This window comes from Poecilia latipinna, unplaced genomic scaffold, assembly GCF_001443285.1.
Source record: "Poecilia latipinna isolate Pla-1442-1.1 unplaced genomic scaffold, P_latipinna-1.0 Scaffold442, whole genome shotgun sequence".
Classification (NCBI taxonomy): Eukaryota; Metazoa; Chordata; class Actinopteri; order Cyprinodontiformes; family Poeciliidae; genus Poecilia; species Poecilia latipinna.
Window position 1 is genome coordinate 112,218 of NW_015113058.1, and position 23,151 is coordinate 135,368.

The following is a 23,151-nucleotide window of genomic DNA, read 5'->3' on the forward strand; positions in this document are numbered from 1 at the left end:
ATATATATATATTTGAAAATAGTAGGATTGTGAATTTGAAGGCAAATTCATCCAAAACAACAGTAAAAATAAAAAAAACAATAGTAACAAGAAAGAATAATAATAGTTATAAACAAACAGTTGTTTAAGCTAATTAAATGTAATTGTTTTTATAGCAATTGTGTCCTTCAACTACAGAAACTACAGCCATGGCTATTAGCCTCTTTGAGATCATAAAATGTTTATAAAATGCATTTTTATATAGAAACATGAATAGAATAATAATTTATTTTGTCCTCAGTGGGAAAATTGAAGTGCATCAGCAGTAAAGTGGCTGCCAAGTGGAAAGTACGCATATAAACACAAAAATGAAATATAAAATAAAGGATGTACAATAAGCTTGAAGCAGGGCATTTTTCAGTCTTGTTTATCAGAACACAATGGTCTTTTCTGTCAGCGATTTTAGCATTTCTACCACTACAGATATGCATCATTCTGGACATTTATGGCACTTAAAAATCCATCCAAAGTGGTAAAATGTGTTCTCTATTTACAGAGTGTGAATAGCTGACACTTGAAACATAATATCCCAGTAAATACTGGATTCAGGAAGTTGCCGTTTTAAACAATATTCAATATGTTGTGCAGCTCTAGCTTAAACACACTCGCAACTGCAAAAACTATTGAGATACCCCCCTCCAAAAATATAGTAGAGGTAAGATTTTAGAAAATGTGACTATACTCATGTCAGATTATAGTCCATAATCTAAAAAGCAAGTAATAAAAAGCCGAATTTATTATAAATAAATTCCGCAAATATTTCCAAATTGCTACCACAAACACTTCGATTTTTATTGCAAAAAATCCCCAAAAGAATCAGAAAATCCTAGAAAGATGTTCAATATTATTATTTAATTTTAAGAATGAACTGATATTTTAACAGTTTGTGAACAGGTTTTATCGAACCATCTGGCACAAACGGCCCTTTAAGAGCATTCACGATCTTGATTTGGCCCAAAATGAGTTTGAGACCGCTGCTGTAGACCAACAGGGTTAATTGTGAAAACTCAACTCCAGCACAGGCTGTGGCATATTTAGCTCTTTAGCAAGTGTAGCTGTTTCTAATCAGAGGTTATGGGTTTACTTCCACCACCAACAAGAGTCAGAGTGTAAATGAGCAAGACAGTGATCTGCTTTTTTGAATGTGGGTCAGTAACTTGTACTTTCAAGGCACTTTGAGAGGCTAGAAAATGGGTAAATATAAGGTTTCTACACACCTTCAATGTGTAAATCTCTCACATTTCCACAGTTTTCAGTCGCTATGAGCCAGTTTTATAGTACAAATACAAAACATTTCCATGAATTTATGGAAGATTTTTCTTTCTGGCTGATGTTCCCAGGAATCCCATACTTACAGTAGGTCTTCTATATAAGAAAACATAGCACTTCTAATTTCAGCAACACAATGACACTGCACTTTCTGCAACATTTACAACAGTAACTGGTTAGCCTATAAATAACATCCAGCTTGCTGTGAGAAAAATAGCGACAACAATAAAAAGACCGCTTGAAACTGCGTAATAACCAAAACCCTCCAGTTTACACATTTCAGCAGCTGGTCTGCTCAGTTCCTCCCTACTTACAGTAATAAGGAGAGGTGATAAAACATGGCTGTGAACAAACCACACAATCCTGTTTCTTGTTTTTATGGTTTAACATATTGTCTTTGAATTTCCTCAGCTGGATAATGGGTTCAACCAGATTTTGTCTTAATTACCATTTTACGCTCTAACACCGACCTTTTCTTTGACGTTTTCAAATGACGACGGGGAGACGACTGAGAAACATACGAGGAAAACGTCTGTTTGTGGGTAGCTGAGAGGACGCAGCCTGTCGTAATCCTCCTGACCTGAGAGCATCAAAAACAACAAACAAGACTTATTTTAGTTTGAGCCAAAGAAAACTTACAGAAGCCAAACTTTCCAGAGATAATTACCTGCTGTATCAAAGAGGCCCAGCGTGTAGGGCTCCCCCCCAATCATCACCGTCACTGCATAATTATCAAAAACCTTAGAAAGAAAACAGAGCAGGTTGAGAAATCCCACTGCAGGACCAGAGGTTAATGAGTTTAAAACATACATGAAGAGGCGCTCTAAAGCTGTGTTTACAGGATGAGTCATTGTTAAAATGTCTTACTGTGGGCACATATTCTGAGGGAAACTTGTTGGTTGTGTAGGAAATCAACAAGCAGGTTTTTCCGACTGCACCGTCCCCTACAACTACACATTTTATAGTCTGCATCTGCAATGAAACAGAAGAGCAACAAGTCAGCAAGACGCTTCATGACGGATTTCTGTTTTAATAAGCTTAACAATGGCATTCGTGCCCTCATATGAAGGCAGCACATCAACTTACATTCAACTATTGTCCCAAAAAAGTTAGTGATAAACAATAAGGTTGTTGTTTTGAGACAATTTTCAAGTGATGTATTCATATTGTTCACCCTGCCAAAGACCAAAAGATTTTAATTTTGTAATTAACACTCAACACTGGTACTGGGATATATTTTAAATATCCAAAATAATACACAAAAACCAAAACAAATAAAAATAAATAAAACCCACTTACAATTCAATTCAGTTTTTCTATATAGCGCCAATTTAACGCCGTATCAAGGCTCTTTACAGAAAAAAAAATGATTTCAATTCAAACAAAACCATCAGTAAAAAGCAAAATTACCCTTCAGAACTATGAAAATGTTCAGCTCATTTTAATTTATCATGCGATTAATTACTAAATTGCTTATTGTGACAGGGTTACATTCAACCATAAAAAGTGACAACTTCTAAATAAACAAAAATAAATTAAGGATTTATTTAAATCGACGGTTCTTGTTTTTTAGAACCATCTCCGTAAATCCACTTGTTACACATTTTGAGAAACACTTTTAAATTGTTTCCGTCCTGTACACACACCTGATGTTCTCAAAAACAAACTGGAGGAAATAAATCGTTAGTGGTGGAACATTTTTTTCTAAAACAAAATACTAAGCGTAATTTCCTCCACTAACTAATCAACTAGTGGTAAAAAGAGCATCGTCGTGGCGCCACTCCTAAGGAGTGTGAATAATTACAGCAAGGCACTTACAATTGTTTGTTTCACAATTTTATACCTTTTCCAGACAGTAAGTTTTTCCAGCAGTCATGCGAGTATCTGAACCTCCAAGTATAAAACTATGTAATGACAGGAACGCTCAGGAAATAAACTCTTTGCACACATTTCACTCTTTTGATCAGATCATTTGAAAAACACTTCATTGTGACAGACCAGACAGAAATAATCAGCTATATGGAAAAGGATTAATAATCAGTTATTTCAAAAACTAATCTCCAGATCAGGTCTACGCTGTATTGATGTTAAATCAAGAAGAAAGAGCAGAGCTTTCCGCATGTTTATGTAAGAAATAAAACTCGTCTAGCTGAAAGACAGACGAATCTGTTAGAATCCAGACCAGAAACCCAAAAATTGTCGGCAGTCTAAACCACAAGAATCAACTCCTGTTTGTGGCGGTTCTGTGTGGAAGCAGACGGACCCGAAGGGCTTCCTCATTTTTTCTTTTCCAAACTATACCCACACATTTAAGTCAGGTGAAATAACTCAAAATTATGCGTCACTGTGAGCTTGTGATCTAACTTAGACACATTTCCTTTGACATTTCTCTTTTAGTTTCTCGTTTCACATTTACTTATCTTAGAATTTATTTCAATCATTAAAATGTGTACTTATTTTGTATTATTTTTTCCATTTTAGTCTGTAAAATTACAAAATTCTATAATGATCAGATCATTGTAAATTATAAAAACAGTCGTTAAAATCAGATACTCAGTATTAGCAAATACTTTTTCAATCATTCTGGAGTCATTACTTGCATGACTACTTTTTACTTTTACTTGAGTAAAAATACGCCGACGATGTTGGGGTGCTCTGCACACACCTCTGTGTAAAACTTAAGATCAAAGAAATCACTACAGCGATTTTTCTAAATTTAATATCCCTTTTGAATAACATAACCCTGCGAAAAACATAAAACCCTAAAGTATAAATGGTGTACTTCTTTCTACCGTAATACTTCCAATACATTTTCTTGTGACAGTTCAATATTTATGCCTTTTATCAGTATTTGACTTAAGTAAATTATAAACGTCTTCAATCAGTAAAAGTAAGAAAATAAGTCTAATCACCCTGACTAGACTTGTTAATGCATGTGGGAACAAACTCTACTAATGTCAGAGAGCGGCTTCCGCATATGCTGCATACCAAAGATGTAAAAAAAAAAAAAAAAATGGGGGGAGACTGTAGAAAGACTGCTTATTAGCTGAATGTGATTTAGAAGCGGATACTGCAAACACTTCCGCTAAATGAGCAAAGCTCCGAGATCAGAAACCAACTAAAACGTGAAGCCTAAACAGGCGATATTTAGAAGTCATATCGTATAAAAACAAACAAAACAAAAAAAACATAAAACCGACCAGCTATGGCTGATAAAGCTGATTATGGCTTTACAGTGACTGAAAATTACAATAATTAGATTTAAAATATAATTGTTAGTATCTTTCTTCCACTAAACCATAAAACAAACCTACTAATGAAAAAAAAAAACATAGTTAACAAAAACAGAGGTGACAATAGCTTACCCAAGGTGACAGAAGTATTATAATTAATAAGAACACAAGGTAAAGCTAACATACAGGAAACTTTAACAAACTCAAAAACTGCTTCACTAATGTACACACGATTCATCTCCGTAAATACTTTATATTTCTGGGAGTTGTCTATTCATACATCCCAGACTGCGGCAACCAATAAACAATCTATTTTTAACTCTTTATTTTTTGTTCAGCTTACCGTTTTTCTACCGACAAGTTAGGCGTTGGTTTCATCCGGGTTTGAGGGTAGAACTATTTTCTGCGCAGCCGCAAACCACACAAGATTTAGTTCTTTAGAGGAACTGACATACTGCCTCCTGCTGGACATGAAGTGTATTACAATGTACAAATGAAAACGTTTTAATAATTTATGTACGAGTGCGTATATAAATATTTTTCCTTCTAGTGGAGTCTTGTGTTTACCTGTGTAGTGCTTAGTGATTTTTATTTATTGCTTTTTTTATGTTGTTCTTTAAGTTTCTGTCTCAGTCATTATCTTGACTTGAAATATAGCAGCTGAAAGTCTTTTCAGACATTTACCTGCGTGGTTATAGGACATTTCCCCAGTCATCACAGTCATCGTTTCACTCAGAAACATTAGAACAGATAAAAGCTAACTAAAACATCAGAATACACTATCTGAGAGTAATCTAAACATTTTTACATTTTAAGTTACAACCACATTCAAAATGTGATTTTATTAATTCTTTCAAAACTTTTAAGCTTGGCCTCCCCCCGCCCCCCCCCCACCACCACCATAGCATTTCGCATTATATGCTTCATTACGTGTCTTTCCTATTTTAAATGAGGAAATAACCACATTTCGTCTTTTCTTAGCGTCATATTTACTTTTTTTTTAACTTCATGCATGCAAACGGTACTTTTTCAGTCCTTTAAAAATGTTCTGTGTGCACAATTTCCACATTTCTTCATTGATTATTTTATTACATATTTTAGTAATATTAGATGTAACCACTTTATTTGATCCAAAAATAACTTCAGTCTTTACATTACTCGGTTGATTGGTGTTTGGACCTATAAAACGTCCTGTCACATTTTTTCCAGATGTACTCACCTTTTCGTTTCCGGCAGGTGACACCTGGGTTTAAGGCTCGAACTTTGTGCGCAATCCGGACTGTAAACAAACATTTATTACTCCTGTTATGACGCAGCCTCGCATCACACAAGAGCAGAAACACCTCCCTTGGTGTCCAGCAGGAGGAGGTGTTTCAACATGGAATTCACTCGTTAGAGTTTGTATTTTTAATTTACTTTAAAATAAGAAAAACTTAATTTTTAGGTTTCAGAACAAAAAAAAGCACTTTCTCGAACAGAAAGGCCTAAAGAGTCATTTTCATATTTACAAAAGGTGCTTACAAAAACAAAAATAAAAGCATAATATAGTTTCCTATTTTTCCCACATTTAATGCATCATTTTTCAAATCCAAGTAAAATATAATTCTTAGAGAGCAGAATTTTTGGTAACACTTTATTTGAAGGGGGGGGTGAATAAGACTGTCATGACACTTTCATTAACATGACATAACACCTGTCATGAACATGAATAAGCCTTCATGAATATTTATGACTGTTGTCATAAAGTGTCATTTGGTAAATTATGACACTTTTAATACAAAGTTGATATTATTCAAAATGTCTTTGTTATGACAACTTGACATTAACCAAGAAATCATTACTGATATAAATTTGTTATAAAAGAATTAATGATTGCACTTTAAAAATTAGGTATCTTTATATTATTAAAGGTAAAGTTTAAACAGTAATGATTTCTTAATGTCAAGTTGTCATAAAGACATTTTGAATAATGTCAACTTCGTATTAACAGTGTCATAATTTACTGAATGACGCTTTATGACAACAGTCACAAATATTCATGAAGGCTTATTCATGTTCATGACAGGTGTTATGTCATGTTTATCAAAGTGTCATGACAGTCTTATTCAACCCCCTTCAAATAAAGTGTTACCAATTTTTTTTTTTTTTTAAGTGGATGACCCATACAAGTGTGCACCTTTACTCTAATTATACCTGAATTATAGGTATACAATTGTAGAGAGGACAAACTTCTAATTTGTCCTCACTACAATTGTGTAGCCTACTGATCCATTTAGAGCAGTGTTGTCCAAACCTTTTGCCATGGTGTCATATTTTAAATTACAATTATAGAAACAATTTTATTCATTAAATTTTTATCTGCTCAACAATTAAATAAACTGAATATGTTGTGCAACATGCTCTAGTTTGTGTGGAAAAGGGATCAGTAAATCATTTTAGAGCTGAAACAAAGTCTCAAGTTTGAAGAAAACAAAACAAAAAACAGCAAACAATGTCAAATTCTTCAGGTTGAAAATATTTGTCTATTTTTTGTCTGAAAAGGATGACTCGCTCTTCAAGTTTAATAAATGGACATACCCAAATCTTTTAGTAAAAGTCATTGGATATTTGTAGTCCCATTTGCTATTAAATTAAATAAAATAAAAAAAAAACAGCAAACAAGGTTGCAATTGAGGGCTGTGCAAAATCATCTTCAGGGCCTTAAATGGCCCCTGGACCTCACTTTGGACACCCCTAATTTAGAGGCTCTGGAAACCTTTGCAGGTGTTTTGAGTTAATTAACTGATCAGGGTGTGATATAAGGAGCTTCCAATGTTTAACTTATTCACAATATCCTTTATTAAAGAAAAGTAATTTAATAATGCCTAAAAGACTTGCAGTAGCCGCTGGCGACACAAAAGGGCAGAGCAGAGGTTGATGTAACAATCCAACAGGGAACAATAACACAGGTGAGAACATGTATACACACCGGGGTAATTAAGGAACAGCTGGAAATAATTACAGAGGAAGGAGGTGACACAGAGACAGCAGTAATGCACCTTAAGTTGTTTTCCAACCACCATAAAAATAAAAGAAGGCGGTGACACATGAGACAAAGGGTGAAAAAAAACAAAAACCAACAGATGAAACCCAAACTGTCACACTCATAACCCTACATTCAAACTGAATAAATATTAACTCATATGAAGTAATTTATTCAAAAGTAGTGGCTGTAATAAAAATATCAAATAGAAACCTTCTTCTTCTGTCTTCTGTTTTTTTTTTTTCTCCAGAAAGAAAACACTGATGTGATCAAGTTTACAACGTCACATGTCAATCAGGCACATTTGGATTAAAGTTCGTCACAGGCGTTTCTGCAAACAGAAACAGCAGCTAAGGTGCACATTTATCACATCCCAGTTGGGAAGTTTGATTTCATAACTTCCTCCAGTTCAGAAGTCCCACCAAATGTGTGCAGCATTACATCTCATACTGCTGGCCTTGCTTCAGATAGCAACACACAACCTCTTCTTTTTGACTTTAGGGACCTCCAGGGCTGCCAGTAAGGCCTCGTCAAAAACCGTCTTAACGCTTTCCTTTTCAAAGAGCAAGAAAAACAACAAAAAGAAGAACAAAATGTGTTTGTGATCCATTGAAAAAGTACAGAAGAGGAATAGGGCCATTTAAAAAAAAAAAAAAAAACTTCTTATTTTTGATGTCAGAAAAAAGAAAAAAGACAAAATTCTGAAAAAAAATCAAAGTTTTGAAAAAAATCAGAATTCTGACAAAAAAAAAGTCTGAAATTTGAGGGAAAGTCAGATTTATAAAGTTAAAATCTGAATTCTGAGTTTAAAATCAGAATTGTGAGACAAAAGTCAAAACTCTCAGAAGTCAGAATTCTTAAAATCTAAATTTTGAGATTAGACTCAGAATTTTGAAGAAAGCCACATTTTGAAAGTCAAAATTCTGAAGAAAAGAGATTTCTTAAATTAAAATCTGAATTCTGAGATTAAACTCAGAATTATGAGAAAAGTCAACATTTTGAAGAAGAAAAAAAAAGAATCTTGGAGAAAAGTCAAAACTCTGGAAAAAAATGTCAGAATTCTGAGAAGAAAAGTCAGAATTTTGAGAAGTCGGATTTCTGACATTAAAGTCAGAATTCTGAGATTAGACTCAGAATGAGATTAGACTCAGAATTCTGGAGAAAAGTCAAAATTCTGAAAAAAAAAATGTCAGAATTCATCTGGGATTTTTTTTTTTTTTGTGCCCTTATTCTTTTTCCATGAAAACAGGATTTGTTGCTGTAAAAATTATTCTCTGTACCTGTGTGATCATGGAGCACTCCACATATTTGACCGCTCTGAGCGCTCTGGCCAGCTTCTCTCCATCCTGGGGGGAGACGGGGCAATGTTTGGTCTTCACCAGCTCCTGGACTGTGTGGCTGTCGCCTCGCAGGTGTGTCTGTGTGCCCACTAACAGGAACGGTGTGCCAGGACAGTGGTGAGAAATCTCAGGAACCCACTAGAAACAAAAAAAATAAATAATGCAAGACAATGTTGGAGTAATCACTGCAAAATGAAGGCATCAACCTCTTGTTGCTGCTAATCACCACCTCATTATTTATCTAATTGGAGGAAATAAACTTCTTCCTCTTAATTGCAAACACTGGTCTGAAGATCCTTTTTAATTTAAATTCCCTCTGAGATTAATAATGTATTTTTATTTGAATTGTCAATAAGAAAAAAACGGGGCAAAATATACCAAAATAAAGATTCTTTCACCTGTGCTTACAATTTAAGCAGATATGTTGAAAATATAATTCTGAAATGTGAAATTTAAAGTAAAAAATGGGATTCTGTTCACTTTATTTTAAAGTCTTTGTGGGGTTAGATTAAATTAAAAATGGCTTTGCCAGATTTAAATTAAGTTACTTTTCATTCAACAAAGAAGCTGGCATTTTGCACAGCTGAATGGTTACCATGGAGATTAAAAGATGTTTGTTCACATCAGGGGTAGTGAATCAACAATTAAATTTTTGTTTCATGAAACCCTCAACACCTTCAGACATACTCATTTACATCAAATATAAGATGGTAAGTTGGTGGTACATTTTTGGTGCACATCTAAAATTAAAAGATTCAACTTCGCCAGTGGTATGAATAATTTTAGACTTCTGGAAACATTTTGAATCAGCAACAACAAAACTAAACATTAACAACATTCAGTGTTCAAAAGACAGCGACCTTTGTTTTGACGCTTTCAACAGATGTTGGGTGAACAACGGAGAAGCACACAAGAAACACGTCTGTTTTCGGGTAACTTAATGGTCGCAGTCTGTCATAGTCATTCTGACCTGAAAGCATCAACAAGAGATAATTTTACAAAGAGATGTATAAAACTGAAACAAAAAAACTTTTAAGGACAATTACCTGCTGTGTCAAACAGGCCAAGAGTATAGGGCTGTCCATCAATCATTACTGTGACTGCATAGTCGGTAAAAACCTTAGAGCACAAACAAAAACAAAATAGAAAATCACATTTTATATCGCTAACTAAATAATAAATTAATTTTACAACACATTGCTTACTGTTGGCACATATTCTGAAGGATTGCAGCCTCTTGTGTAGGCGATCAATAAGGCCGTTTTTTCAGCTTCACTGTCTCCCACCGCTACACATTTCACTACCGGCATCTATGAGAAAACAAACAGAATATGAATGTGCTCGAGCAAAAACAGACGTAAACGCGTCAATATTCCAACCAAAACGGTTAAAAACATCTTCATGCTGCAATAAACTAAAATAAATCGTCTTGTGTGCTTCTGAGACCATTCAAATGCAACTTTGATAAAATCTGGAAAACATTTTGGAAAGTTAATCTCTTGTGACTGCAGGTTAAATTAATGCTGGATGAAAAGAAAAAAAATGTTAGCATTCTGTCTTAGCCGTAATTTGTTTTCATTTAAGATTTGGTTATTTATTTAGACTTTTCCAGTTCAGATTATTTCCCATCTCAGTTAATTTATTCTTTCTTTGTTTCCTTAGATTGGTGCTTCTTTCTTCTTCTTCTTAGATTCTGTTTTGTCATTTTCCTCCTTTTCATCTTTGTCAGCCTGCTCCTCTTCCCAGCTGTTCTCTATTTTCTCCTCTGCCTGCTCTTTCCCTCCAGCTGTTCCTCATTTCTTGATTAGACCTTCTGTATAAAGACCCGTCAGTTCTCTGTTACCTTGTTGGTTCCTTTCTGTTCTGTATCATCTGGGTTTCTGTAAGTTATTCATGCTCCTCTCTGTTAAACATTACAGTCATGAGGCTACTGCAGACTTCTGTCTGCATTCTGGTCCGATTTCTGCACATATCATGACATAGACATTTTAAACTTCAGTATGAAGCAGAATTAACAGTTTAATTTAAAAGTAGCTCTCGTCTCTAAGCAAATTAAAATCAACCTTGGAGCCTCTTTGGATCTCTTTTTTTTTAAATTGATTTTTTAAAAAGTTCTGTTACATTATGATTTTCTTTACATCCAAAATAAATAAAAAATTCAATTATTTAATTAAAAAAAATTAATTCATATGGATTCATTACAAAGAATGACATGTGAAGACTATTTCTGTTTATTTTTGTAGAGGATAGGCTATGATCTTAGTACATGATTTAGGAAGACTTTGACCTTTCATCTATAATCATATCAATATTTACAGGATTTTGGTAATAATTTCTTATATAAATAAGCATTTAATCTCTGAAAACTTCATAATGTTCCAGAATATAATAATTTTGTAACCAGCAGTTCTTTTCAGCTTTACTTACTGTAGTTTTTCCTTGACGAGTCAGACACAGGCTACTTTCCCACTGAAGGCTTGAACTTTGTGCTCTAGTTTATGGAAAATATTATCTTACGTTATCCGTGGCGTAGCTGCACATCATAAAAGAAACGAACACTCCATGTCTCATATCCTGCAGGAGGAGGTGTTTGTTTTCCAGTAATAAAATTGTAATTTACTGATTCAGTTTAGTAGCTGTGAATTTATGCAATGCATAAAGTATTTACTGATTTCTTCTGCTTTGGGTAGAATTCATCTATTCATCAATTAGAGCAAATTATGAAGGTCCTGAAGCAACAAATCAGACCCAGACCATCGCATGGAGTGTGGTTAGAGAAAACTGAACTCAGCTGCCAAATATGGGGTTAATTTAATTCCTGATTTATCAACAAAGAACTGAATTAATCTGTACAAGAGCAAACACTTATATTCATTACAAAGATGAAAAAGGAAAAATTAAAAACAACATGAACGAGAGAGAAAGCAGAGACGGCGCTTTAAACTAGGACTGTTCATCAACTGATCAAGAGTTTTGACAAACTTTGTTGTAATTCTTCTCTGCCAATTTTCTCAAAACATTTTCAGTGTGTTTTAGGTAAGGGGAGCATGCAGCTTGATCCAAAAGAAAGAAGTTATCCTTTGTTAAGTTGTAGTGTCTGGGTCATCATGCAACATTTACAGAGAGCAGCTGCAGCTCAACGCCTCTCCAACACCGTCTGAAGCTTCATGAAACATCAGCCAGATCTCCTCCATTGTCCCACTACAAAACGGACTTTATTGAGGGTAGTGTAAGAAAAGAATAAACGTTATTTACAACTAAAACAAATGTAAAACAACAGAAAAACACACAAAGGAACAGTAAAGTATATCTGCATGTTCAAAGGAGTGGGTAGAAGTATGAATGTATTTTTACACTCACTCCTCTTACATCTTGTTAACATGGCAGTAATGCTGAAAATTAATCCATGTTTTCACTTTGGATAAAACTTCTGTCTCCATTCAAGTTTGTTTTTCTTTTCATCTTTTTTGTAGCTAACTTTAAAATCCTAAAGTTAGCTACTTTCCCCTTGCTAACAAGATATAATTTGCTTTCATAAGAAAAGAACATCCTGTTTCCATTCTCAGACCCAGTCAGTAAATTTTAATATTATTGAAGTTTATTTCAGTAACTCAGTTAATTAAGTGAAATACGTTAAATAGACTAATTACATACACATGTTGTCAAGCCTTTATTTCTGTTAATTCTGATAATTTTGTGCTTAGAGCAAATGAAAACATTTAAAAATAGAAATATTACATCAGACCAATAAAACACTTTAATACGTTTTTTAACATGCCAACTACAGACGTAAATCTGAAGTTGTCATATTCAGGTGTAATTGTATGGAACTGAGGGTAAACTGTAATTCTTATTTTGCATTTAAATTAGTATTTTCTGTTTAGTGCATTGACATAGCTTTATTGTTATGGACTAGCAATATGTAAACAACAAACTGAAACGAGCTTCTAGTTTGAGTAAATTAGTTTTTTATAGCGCATATACGATCTTTTTCTACAATATATAACAAACTTGTCTGAATAATGAATAATTATTGTGAAAAGTTTATTCGGAAATGGTGTATTTTGAAAAGCAAAGGAAGTCACCTTCGTTAGCTTCGATGCTAGCTTGTTAGCAGCGGTGTTTTCCTTTGTTACGGGACGGACTTCCGTTTTCAATGTTTGCTCCAGGTTTCTGGAATTTACAGTCTAGTGACAGTTTCAGCTAGAAATCTCGTTGAGAAAGAGATACAGCTGCTGTGTCGTTTTCTCCGGGAAGCTGCCGGGCTAAAAGTCCAACATTTCAGCCCGACCTGAAAGTGAGACTGTCACTCTTTCTCTACATCTCTTTAACTCAAGTTAGCTGGCTAGCATCAGCCAGCTGAGTTAAACCGCTTAGCATGTTTCGCTTCTTGAATGACGCCGAAGATGATCCCTTCATGATGTAAGCATTGACTTTTTCTGCATTTGGTCTGAACTGTGTTATTTTTGTTGTTGTTGTGCAGTGCCGGTGCGGTGAGGTTGCGTTTTCACAGCGCCCTGTTGAAGGTAGCCTACCTTTCGTTATTGTAGCCAGCTGTGGTGGGGGCCTGTAGCGGTCCACCATATTGGATAGACAATAAAGCGAAAAAAATAATTAAATAAATACACGAGAACTATCAGTTCCCGAAAGTAATGTGTTAAAAGACCTGCTATAGCAAAAACCGATCAACACCACATTTCCTGTTGTTTCGTCTTAGCTATTTATGAGCTAACAGCAGCACATTTCTGGTCTTTTCTGGTAATTTCTGACCCTGCATATTTACATCAGCACGTCACTCTGTTCGACTAAATGTATAAAAAATTTGTATTTTCTTTCTTTAGATAAATAAATAAACATGATTATTTCTGAAAACCTTTATTTGATTTATAATTAGTTTTAAAATCTTGAATCTGATCAAAATGTTGGCTCTGTTTTGGGGAAGTAGTAGAACAAGTATTTTTAATGGCTGGTAAATCGGAAGAACAAGAAAATGCAAGAACTATTTTATGTAGGTTTGCACTTGAGCACACATTTAGCAATACATAGTAGACATAAAAAGACTCTCGTCATAATGGACCTAAAGTTTAATTGCAATATTTTGTGGCACAATTGTGATACGTGTCGATAACGAACTACTTTTTTAGGTTACTTTAGATATGGGTGTGTCTGAATGCCACGGCAGTCAATTAAATTTCAAAAATACTTTATTGATCCCAAAAGGAAATGAAGTGTGGTTTTTAACTCATTACAAGGTTTCCCCCAGAAAACTTGCTAAGCCTGGTGGTTGCATGGAAGGGCAGTCATTCATCCAGCGGCCCGTCATGTTTTTCAGTTAAAAAATGTTTAAAGTTGACAGGAAATTTGAAAATATCACTTGATAATTATGTGTTATTGGAAGATTAATACCTGAACACCAACTATAAAGTATTAAAAATGCAAACATTTTAAAAAGACTTAAATAAATATGCAATTATTAGTCTGGTGGGGCCAGAAGTAAAGCCTGGTGGCCCGCCAGGCTTATAAAACTCTTGGGGAAACCCTGCAAATTCTTCAGAGTTATTATAGACGGTATAGCCGTCTGTATTACAGCAAATTTGCAGAAGCCTCTGACTAAAGACAATTTCATGAAGATTATTGTCGAAGTTGACTTAATTTTTACTAGCTTTAAAAAAATAATAGTCCCACAAACTGATGCTGTTCTTGAAAAACACCTTATTTAGTTTTTACACAAGTTGCATAAAGAAATGTGACTTGTGTCACTAAACTGCATACATTTAGTCATATTTTCAAATTTATTTATTTAAAAGTCTCAATATGGAAAGTATGACCATTATATGTATGGCCATGTGCTTTTGTACATCTTTGTTGTTATATACATGAACCTCTCTGTACATCACCATAGTCATGTGACTCAAGGTGCCAAAACTGAGACAGTTGTGAAATAAGAGCTTGGAAACACCTGAAAATATTACTGGGTTTCACTCTTTTTCTATCTTGTGTTAATTTGACCTGTTTTAAATCCAGTTCACGCAGCTAAACTTTCTGAACCATTTTCTTCCAGGGATCCGTTTGCTGCCCACAGGCAGCAGATGAGGACGATGTTTGGACCCTTCGCCATGGATCCGTTCGCTCTCACCCCCCAGATTCAGCCACACCGTGTGGCACGCAGACAGGTAACAGGCTGCTGCTGCAATATATTATCTGTTCACTCCCCAAATTAGTGTTTTTGTTTTATTTTCTTTGTTTTTAACATGAGATTTGTGTTTTAGGCGGGTCCACTGGCTCCCTTTGGCATGATGGGAATGGTGGGTAAATGATTTATTTACTTTTCTCAAAAATGCTCATCTATTTTATTTCTGCTATCACAAAAAGCTTAGGTAAAAGTAGGTACATTCTGTGTTAAAATAAAATTATTCACATATTTGTGATATGTTTAGAGACTTTAAACAAATCTCTTTGTAATTTCAATTCAATTAATGCAACTAAGTTTTTGCCACTTCCTTGCTAATGTTAAATTGTTTTCTGGCTTGGAAACAAAGAGTTCTTTAGCAAGCCGAAACAAATCACCAAAAACTCTCATTACGTGGTAAAGTTGTGTAACAACAATGAATTCTGACTCAACAATGAGTAATATTGAACTTGCTTTAACTGTTGCATAAGTTAGATTGAATTTGTCACTAAGCTTTTGTGTAATTTACATTTAGATAATCCTAAAAACATCATAAATTTCTTACTAAAACTCCAAGTTTAATAATATATTATTATTGTCAGTTTTTTTCTCTGTTTTTTTTATTTATTGTTATATAACACAGATTAAAAAGAGTTTATAGGTGTGCATTGGAAGGAGTTGGTAACTACTCTGATGCTGTATGTCCGGTTATTGTTTGCACTTGTCATTATTATTATATATCCATAGATTTTCTTGTCCTGTTATGAGAGTTGGCTTGCAACCATTTTGTCTCTGAAATATAATTTATTTGTTGGCTTTTTATCACAGTACATTGAACAGACGCATGAATGTTATTACATGGTTTTACTTCCAAATTTTTGATAATTTGAGGGCCGGTATGTAACATATTACATTAAATTATTATAAGCGGTCGGATTCAATACATGTTCACTTCTTCCTACAGAAAAGGCAGTGCTAAGCTAATCATTTTGTTCTTGGTTATGCATTCACATGTTTTCTCTGTCCTACTGATTGCTTGTTTTCTTGTTTCAAATAAATCAAGAACCCCTGTATTAAAGGAACTGCACATCTTAAAGCTTTCCTCCATGTTTGCAGGGAGGCGGGTTCATGGATATGTTTGGCATGATGGGAGAAATGATGGGGAACATGGTAAGCAGCTCTGTCAACCATTAACCTCAGCTGTGAAGACAAAACTGTTCAGGTTTTACTTCAGCTTTTTCGTTTTGTTTTGTCTTCTTCTCACAGGAAAGAATGTCCGGATCGCCAAACTGTCAAACATTTTCCTCCTCAACAGTGATCTCGTATTCGTCCACAGACCCTGGAGCTCCCAAAGTTTATCAACAGACGAGTCAAACAAGAACAGGCCCCGGAGGGGTAGGAATATATTAACATTTTTAGCTGTTTTCCAAGGCCGGCGTTATATTACCGCGTAAGAAGGCCTGATTTACACCTGTCTGAGCGTCGGGCCGTAACCGTGTGTTTATCCAAGCATGAACAAATTCTTCTGGCCTTAGTAACTCTTGAAAAACCGCCAGCTGTACAGGCGGGGGATAAATCACGAGCAGCATAAATCTCGGTTATACAAACATTTGAGTTCTGGTTTGGTCAGAGTTCAGGTAGGGCAGGATGACATGGCTGCAAAAACATATCGCCATAAGTGATTCATATCAGTAGATGTCAATAATTGATTGGTTTTTTGTTTTAAATATCTGAAGTACTGCCATACAGGCAGAGTTAGGTAGTAACTAGTTACATGTACTAAATTACATTTACTTGAGTAATTTTCTTTAAAAAAAAATTTACTTTTAGGAGTATTTTATGCTACGCTTTAGTTTTTAATTTTACTTGAGTAATTTTATTATGAAGTATTGCTAATCTTACTTGAGTTAATTTTCTCGATTCTCTATAAAAAACAAACATATTTTAACCAAAAAGTCACCAGACAAAGAAGCACACCTGCAGTTTTTGGTAAAGCTTCATAACTTCTTTTATTGAAATAAACTAATTTGGAAGAACTTTCTTTTGCCTGATTTTGTTGTTGTTGTTTTTTTGCTATGTACATGAATTATTGTCATTTTGCTCCTTAAAATACCAAAACTTCCACAGAACATTATATTTTGGTTCATCTGATTATGTATTGGGCTGCACAGTGGGGCAGTTGGTAGAGCTGTTGCCTTGCAGCAAGAAGGTTCTGGGTTCGATTCCCGGCCCCGGTCTTTCTGCATGGAGTTTGCATGTTCTCCCTGTGCATGCGTGGGTTTTCTCCGGGTACTCCGGTTTCCTCCCACAGTCCAAAAACATGATTGTAAGGTTAATTGGCCTCTCCAAATTGCCCCTAGGTGTGAGTGTGTGTATGCATGGTTGTTTGTCTCTGTGTTGCCCTGCAACAGACTGGCGACCTGTCCAGGGTGAACCCGCCTCTCGCCCGGAACGTTAGCTGGAGATAGGCACCAGCACCCCTCCCGACCCCACTGAGGGACAAGGGTGTAAAGATAATGGATGGATGATTATGTATTTTTGAAATATCAAATGAGTGATAATTTGATCAGTTACTCAGTGCTTGAGTAGACTTCTTACCAAATGCTTTTTACTTTCACTTCATTAAAAATATTTTGAAGTAGTGCTACTTTTACTTGAATACTATTTTTCTGTACTCCACCCACCTCTGCAAACTGGTGGTGTGACTTTTCCTGTTTTAGCCACAGTTTTCTCTCCACATCGTTGATTTTGTTTAGTTTTAAGCAGTTATGAGACACGGTGGCAAAACCTTAAACTGCTGCTGCGCCAGTTACTCAACATGTTGTTGCTAGGTAGCCAAAGAGTGAGTGAGTTACTAGGCAACCAAAGAGTGAGTGAGTTACTAGGCAACCAAAGAGTGAGTTAGTTACTAGGCAACCAAAGAGTGAGTGAGTGAGGGAGTTGGTTGATTCCACCAACCTTGCTTAGCTCTCTGTGAGAGGCTGAGTGGATCAAAGTCTTTCCTCTGCCTACATCTCCCAGAATGCCGTGTGGTTCTGGATCAGAGTTCAGTGAAAATCTTCTATATATTAAAAATGCTTCTTTTGTTACATTTAATTTCCCGTTGGGATCAATAAAGTATTATTGAGTTTGAATAGATACGAAACAAACATTATAGACTAATGGAGGTATCGATCTTCAAAGTAGCAAATAACCAGATTACATAAGAGAATAACAACAACAAAAAATAATGGAAAAAAATGAGAAATAACCCAAATGGTGTCGCAACTAAAAAACTGAATTAATATATGTGGGTTAGGTCACTTTTTTCTTTTAATCTTCTAATTTGATATGCACTCTTATTATTTTCCTTATTGCCCAGCTCTAAGTTCTGGTCATTGGATTGTTTTGTGAACTGCATTTCTTGCCGTCTTTCCTCTCAGATCCGTGAGACACGGCAGTCGATGAGGGACAGCGAGAGCGGCCTGGAGCGCCTCGCCATCGGCCACCACATCGGGGAGCGAGCGCACATAATGGAGCGCTCACGAAACAGGCGCACTGGCGATCGAGAGGAACGGCAAGACTTCATCAACCTTGATGAGAGTGAGTACGAGTGCTGATTATATTTTGTAAAACGAGCTTCTCTTTGGCTCCTTGGTGTGCTCAGAGTTCATACGTGTGCTTGAAATCCTTGAAAGTGCTTGATTTCTGTATAAAGTCCTAGAAAGTGCTTGATATTCAAACTGCACCGTTTTGTGTGAGAGTGCAATCCAACATTTGATTAAAAGGCCAAATTCGGAAAACATTGATTGCATTTAAAACCAAATATTTTCATAATAAAAGATTTTATTGCCTTCTTGGTGTTTTATCTGCTTTTAATGTGCACTGTTTCATTTTGTCTTTTATATCCTTGTAACCGTTCAGCGATTTACAAATAGTTACTATTATTATTATTTTTATTATTAAAAAGACAGACATTTTTCTGTCTCTTTAAACATTTGAGTTAACTCAGACTAAACTTTTCATGCTTCAGATCAGACACAAATATAAAAATTATTTCTATTTGCTACATGCCAGAAAACTTACATTTCTTAGAGATTTTTTTGTCATTTCTATGTGTAAGTATTTAATTTAAGCAGTAAGGTAATTTATCTTAACATGATTCAATGTAATGAATATTTATTATTCCTGATGGCTTAATGACTGCGTGTGATAATTTAAATAAATGTTGGCTTGTATTTTTTCACTTTAAAAAACATAATCTTTTTGTTAAATTAGTGTTTTGTTCTTGGATCTGCATAGGGTGTGTAAGAGCCGTTATATTTTAGTTTTCATTTCTCCTGCTCTAGAATGTAAAATGCCATCACAAGACAAATAGTGAATTGAAAACTCTTTTTTAGTTCATTTCATTGTTTTTATCTCACTTAGTGTGAGCTAAGTTACCTTAAAAATGCTTGAATTTTGCTGTGAGTAAACTGTACAAACCCTGATACGTGTACATAAGCATTGATAAACTCCAGTAACATTTCAAACCTGTTTGTCGTCAGGTGATGCAGCAGCGTTTGATGAGGAGTGGAGGAGGGAGGCGGGACGGTACGTTCCCCCACACGCCCGTGGGCTGGAGTACGGTCAGGACCCGCGCGGAGGAGGGCAGCAGCTGGCCCTTCCTGCCCCTTCCAGCTCAACACCCCCCCATCGACACGAGTCTCCCCGACATCGTCAGCATCACACCCGTCCGCGTTACGACTGGTGAGAAGGTGAGGTCGACCTGCCCGGGCTAGGAGTTCGTTCGGCTAGCGCTCTGCGTTCTTGTTTATGGTTCGTTTGGTTGTTGTTCCGGGTTCAGGAGCCGACAGTTTGTAAGTTTTAACTGTTAAAGGAAAAACTCAGGAACAGACTCATGAAGCAGCTGTTACTTATTTCATACTCAAAGATGCGCAGTAGGAAATCTTTGAATTTTCAAGCAGTAGCAGAAGTCTCTATGCTGATGGGAAACGATCGCTGTTTGACCTTCGAAGAGTGTTTACAGTCCCACCAGAGTTTTCACACTCTGTGTTACAGTAATGCCGCATTTATCATATTGTTTGTAATTCATTATGATGCAGAATTTTGATTTATCGTTATTTATTGTACATTCCAATTAATGATTTAAAAAACTGTAATTGTTGAGATTAAGTTTTACAATTTCCTCCATTCTGTTCATTTATTCAGTAAATATCAATACATTGGAAAATATGATTAAATGCAGCTACTGTGTGCAGCTTAGAGAGATGGGGCTATGATTGCTGTGGCATGCATAATTAATCACATTATATATTAAGACGATCTGTATATTTTTTGAAGGGCATATTTTGTGTAAAAAAAACAAAAAAACAACAACAATGCTTTGTGTCGCTTCAAGTCTGGAAAAAGGATGGATTTTGAAGTGGGAACCTCGTCTGACCGTTCTGATGTGATCTCCGTCTCTGCAGGTGTCCCATTTTTCAAGGAAGCAGATGGAAGGAACTGAGGGAGCGCTTCCCCCGATGCTGTGAAACACGCCGAAGACGGAGCTGCCCGTCATTAATGTTTGATATGACTGGACTGTCTAAACATGTGCAACATATTATACACACACACACGATCAACAAAATATAACACACTCTCGATGGCTACATTTACAGATCAACTTCTGTACTGTTACATAGAGCTATACAGATGCCTCTGTGCAAACATGGGTGAAAATCCACTCACTTTATATATAAATATATACTCATTCTCAAAACTTGACATGTCTTTACCCGCTGCAGTTCGCTGCTGCAGCATCCAGTAATTCTGCTGTACAGTCCATTTTATGTTTGTGAGGGCACTAGTGTGTCTGTGAACTGAATTGTATACTGTTACCTAATTAATCTAACTAAATAAAAGTTCATTAAACATTGTTAGATAATTAATAAATGTCTCTTGTGATGTTTTGGGTTTGTAAATCTTACATGTGTGAATCAGGTGGCGCTTGTGTTTGTTTGAACTTGTTTTGTTGCATTATGTTGTCCATGGTGATCGACTCTCACAGGTCCAGGTGTAATTAAGAAGTGGAAAGAAAATAATCTAAAGCAGAAAATTAAAGATATCAAAAGTTTATCATCTATTTGAACCCATTGAGTCGAACCATTGCAGAACCATCTGTCTACGAAATCACAGCACCAAGTATTTTTGCTGCAAATATTTAAAACTCTGACGTATCGGATTGTAATGTTTGTCTTCAAGCCTTGGTACAGATTCTCAATTGGATTTAGGTTTGGACTTTGACTAGACCATTCTAGCACACAAATGTACCTTGATTTAAACATTTTAAGTTCTGACGGTGTATTTCTAATATGAAAATCTTCCTCGTGCCCTTTCTTTTTTCCTTTTTTCTTAGATTTTCTCTGTTTAGTTCAATTAAAACTCACAGCATGACACTGCTACATCTCTTCACCACAGCCCTCAATCAAACCTCTGAGGCCTTCCCACAACTCTTATTTGTACTAAAATTATACATAGTTGTACTTTTTTTTTTTATCTGTTTGCACTGTTTTTGTTAGTGGGATTGGGGGGAAAGAGTTAGAGCAGGGGTCCCCAAACTACGGCCCGCGGGCCAGATCCGGCCCGCCACGTCATTTAGTCCGGCCCCCTGAACAATGCCGGATCTGGCCCGCCTCATACCAGAGAGCATTCAGTGTTTTTTTTTTTTTCCATATATTGTATTTCCCGGTTTATATGTGCATTTTTCTTCAACCACCAGGGGGGCTCTTGAGCAGATGTGAAACTAACTTTCCCTCAAAGTCAGTCCCAGTCACCGTTTCACTCACGGTTTGTTCCATTGCATTCTGGGTAAAAATCTATCTAAAAGCGCGAATGTGTCGTCGCCCCCGCACCCCCCGACCCCTTTCGACAAGAATTTTCTAAGGTTTCTTTCTACAAAAACTAAGACCGGCCCCCAACCACAGAAAGGAACAGCCATGTGGCCCTCGCAGGAAAAAGTTTGGGGACCCCTGGGTTAGAGTATAAATGCATGCCACACTTTTCAGAATTTGTTTTGAAATGCTCTACTTTGTGTTGGTCTATAACTTAAAATCACCCAAGATGTGTTGAATTTTGCTGTAACTTGCCCAAACGTTCAACATTCCTCCAAACGTGAGAGTTCAGGTCATGTGGCTTCTGGGGATCGAAAGATAAATGCATGCCACACATTTCAGATTTTCATTTTCAAAACTTAACTTTTTGTGTTGGTTGATCACATCAAATTCTCACAAAATATGCAGAATTGCTTTGTGATGTAACAAATCGTGCAGCAGCACTGTGGATGCACATCATCCAGAGTTCTTGGTACAAATGTTTGCCGCACTTCTCAGAATTTGTTTTCATGAAATGCTGCATCCTGTATTGGTAGATCACTTAAAATCCCCCAAAACATGCTGAATTTAGCTGTGATATGACCAAACATGCAATGGTCCTCAAATGTGAGGCGTTACGTCATGTGGCTTCTGGGGATCTGAATATAAATGCATGCCACACTTTTCAGATTTTTGTTTTCAAAACTCCTGAAATGTATTGGATAATCTCATAAAATTCTCATAAAATATGTTAGATTTTGTTATGACGTGACAACAGTCCTCCAAAGCATGAATCTGGACACAATGTTGCAAACAGGTTTTCAGACAAATCGCCCATCCCTTCCTCTTCCTCCCTCCTGCTGTGCGCTCTGTGTCTTTAATTACCTCTGTGGCTATTTTTAAATGCTCCTTCCAGCAGCTGCAGCTCCTGTTACCCGTCTACCTGTCTCCTTGTCTCCTTTCATCCATGTGGTTTCGTCTTCGATGTTCTCTGACAACATGACCCACTTTGTGCACAGATCTGTCTTACAGGGTTTGTTTTGTTGTGATGTCTGCTGCCTGTCATCCAGACAGCAGATGTGTTTGTTTCCTTTTCTTTATAAATTTGTACCTGCAGTAGGATGGAGTCGTTTCTGGACTTGACAGCAACAAGACTTGTTCTTTTTTTTTTTTTTTTTTTTTTTTTTAAAAGAAGGAATTTTCCCGGGAAAAAAAAGGTTTTTTTTAAAAAAAAAAAGGTTTTTTT

At 35.9% G+C, this 23,151-nt stretch overlaps 3 protein-coding genes across 6 annotated transcripts in view; 1 reads left to right on the forward strand and 2 right to left on the reverse strand.

The window, feature by feature from the left end:
- Nucleotides 1–4,991, reverse strand: part of LOC106951123 (cell division control protein 42 homolog) — a 9,936-nt gene extending 4,945 nt beyond the window's left edge. Inside the window, exons 1-4 of the mRNA XM_015038449.1 lie at nucleotides 4,885–4,991; nucleotides 2,176–2,280; nucleotides 1,976–2,048; nucleotides 1,779–1,888 (exon numbers count right to left, since the gene is read on the reverse strand). Coding sequence (XP_014893935.1) covers nucleotides 1,779–1,888; nucleotides 1,976–2,048; nucleotides 2,176–2,280 — 288 coding nt within the window. The 5' untranslated portion in view covers nucleotides 4,885–4,991. The remainder of the gene's footprint in view (nucleotides 1–1,778; nucleotides 1,889–1,975; nucleotides 2,049–2,175; nucleotides 2,281–4,884) is intronic.
- A 2,364-nt stretch (nucleotides 4,992–7,355) lies between these two features.
- On the reverse strand, nucleotides 7,356–14,209 carry LOC106951125 (cell division control protein 42 homolog). Of its 4 annotated transcripts, none has more exons than XM_015038452.1 (6): nucleotides 13,439–14,209; nucleotides 10,109–10,213; nucleotides 9,950–10,022; nucleotides 9,764–9,873; nucleotides 8,844–9,041; nucleotides 7,356–8,116 (listed from the first exon to the last, which is right to left on the reverse strand). In XM_015038452.1, the coding sequence occupies exons 2-6, from the start codon at nucleotides 10,211–10,213 to the stop codon at nucleotides 8,027–8,029; spliced, it is 576 nt and encodes a 191-aa protein (XP_014893938.1). In that variant the 5' UTR covers nucleotides 13,439–14,209; the 3' UTR covers nucleotides 7,356–8,026. The 4 variants fall into 4 exon arrangements, with proteins under 4 accessions (XP_014893938.1, XP_014893937.1, XP_014893939.1 ...); XM_015038451.1 differs by lacking the exon at nucleotides 13,439–14,209 and adding an exon at nucleotides 11,331–12,540; XM_015038453.1 differs by lacking the exon at nucleotides 13,439–14,209 and having other exon boundaries at nucleotides 7,356–7,894; nucleotides 7,986–8,116; nucleotides 10,109–10,972.
- Nucleotides 13,000–20,984, forward strand: mlf2 (myeloid leukemia factor 2). The gene is made up of 8 exons (XM_015038450.1): nucleotides 13,000–13,325; nucleotides 14,965–15,076; nucleotides 15,173–15,208; nucleotides 16,189–16,242; nucleotides 16,339–16,467; nucleotides 18,495–18,654; nucleotides 19,599–19,808; nucleotides 20,523–20,984. Exons 1-7 carry the CDS (start codon nucleotides 13,282–13,284, stop codon nucleotides 19,802–19,804), a joined length of 741 nt encoding a protein of 246 aa, XP_014893936.1. The 5' UTR covers nucleotides 13,000–13,281; the 3' UTR covers nucleotides 19,805–19,808; nucleotides 20,523–20,984.
- Nucleotides 20,985–23,151: the final 2,167 nt, after the last annotated feature.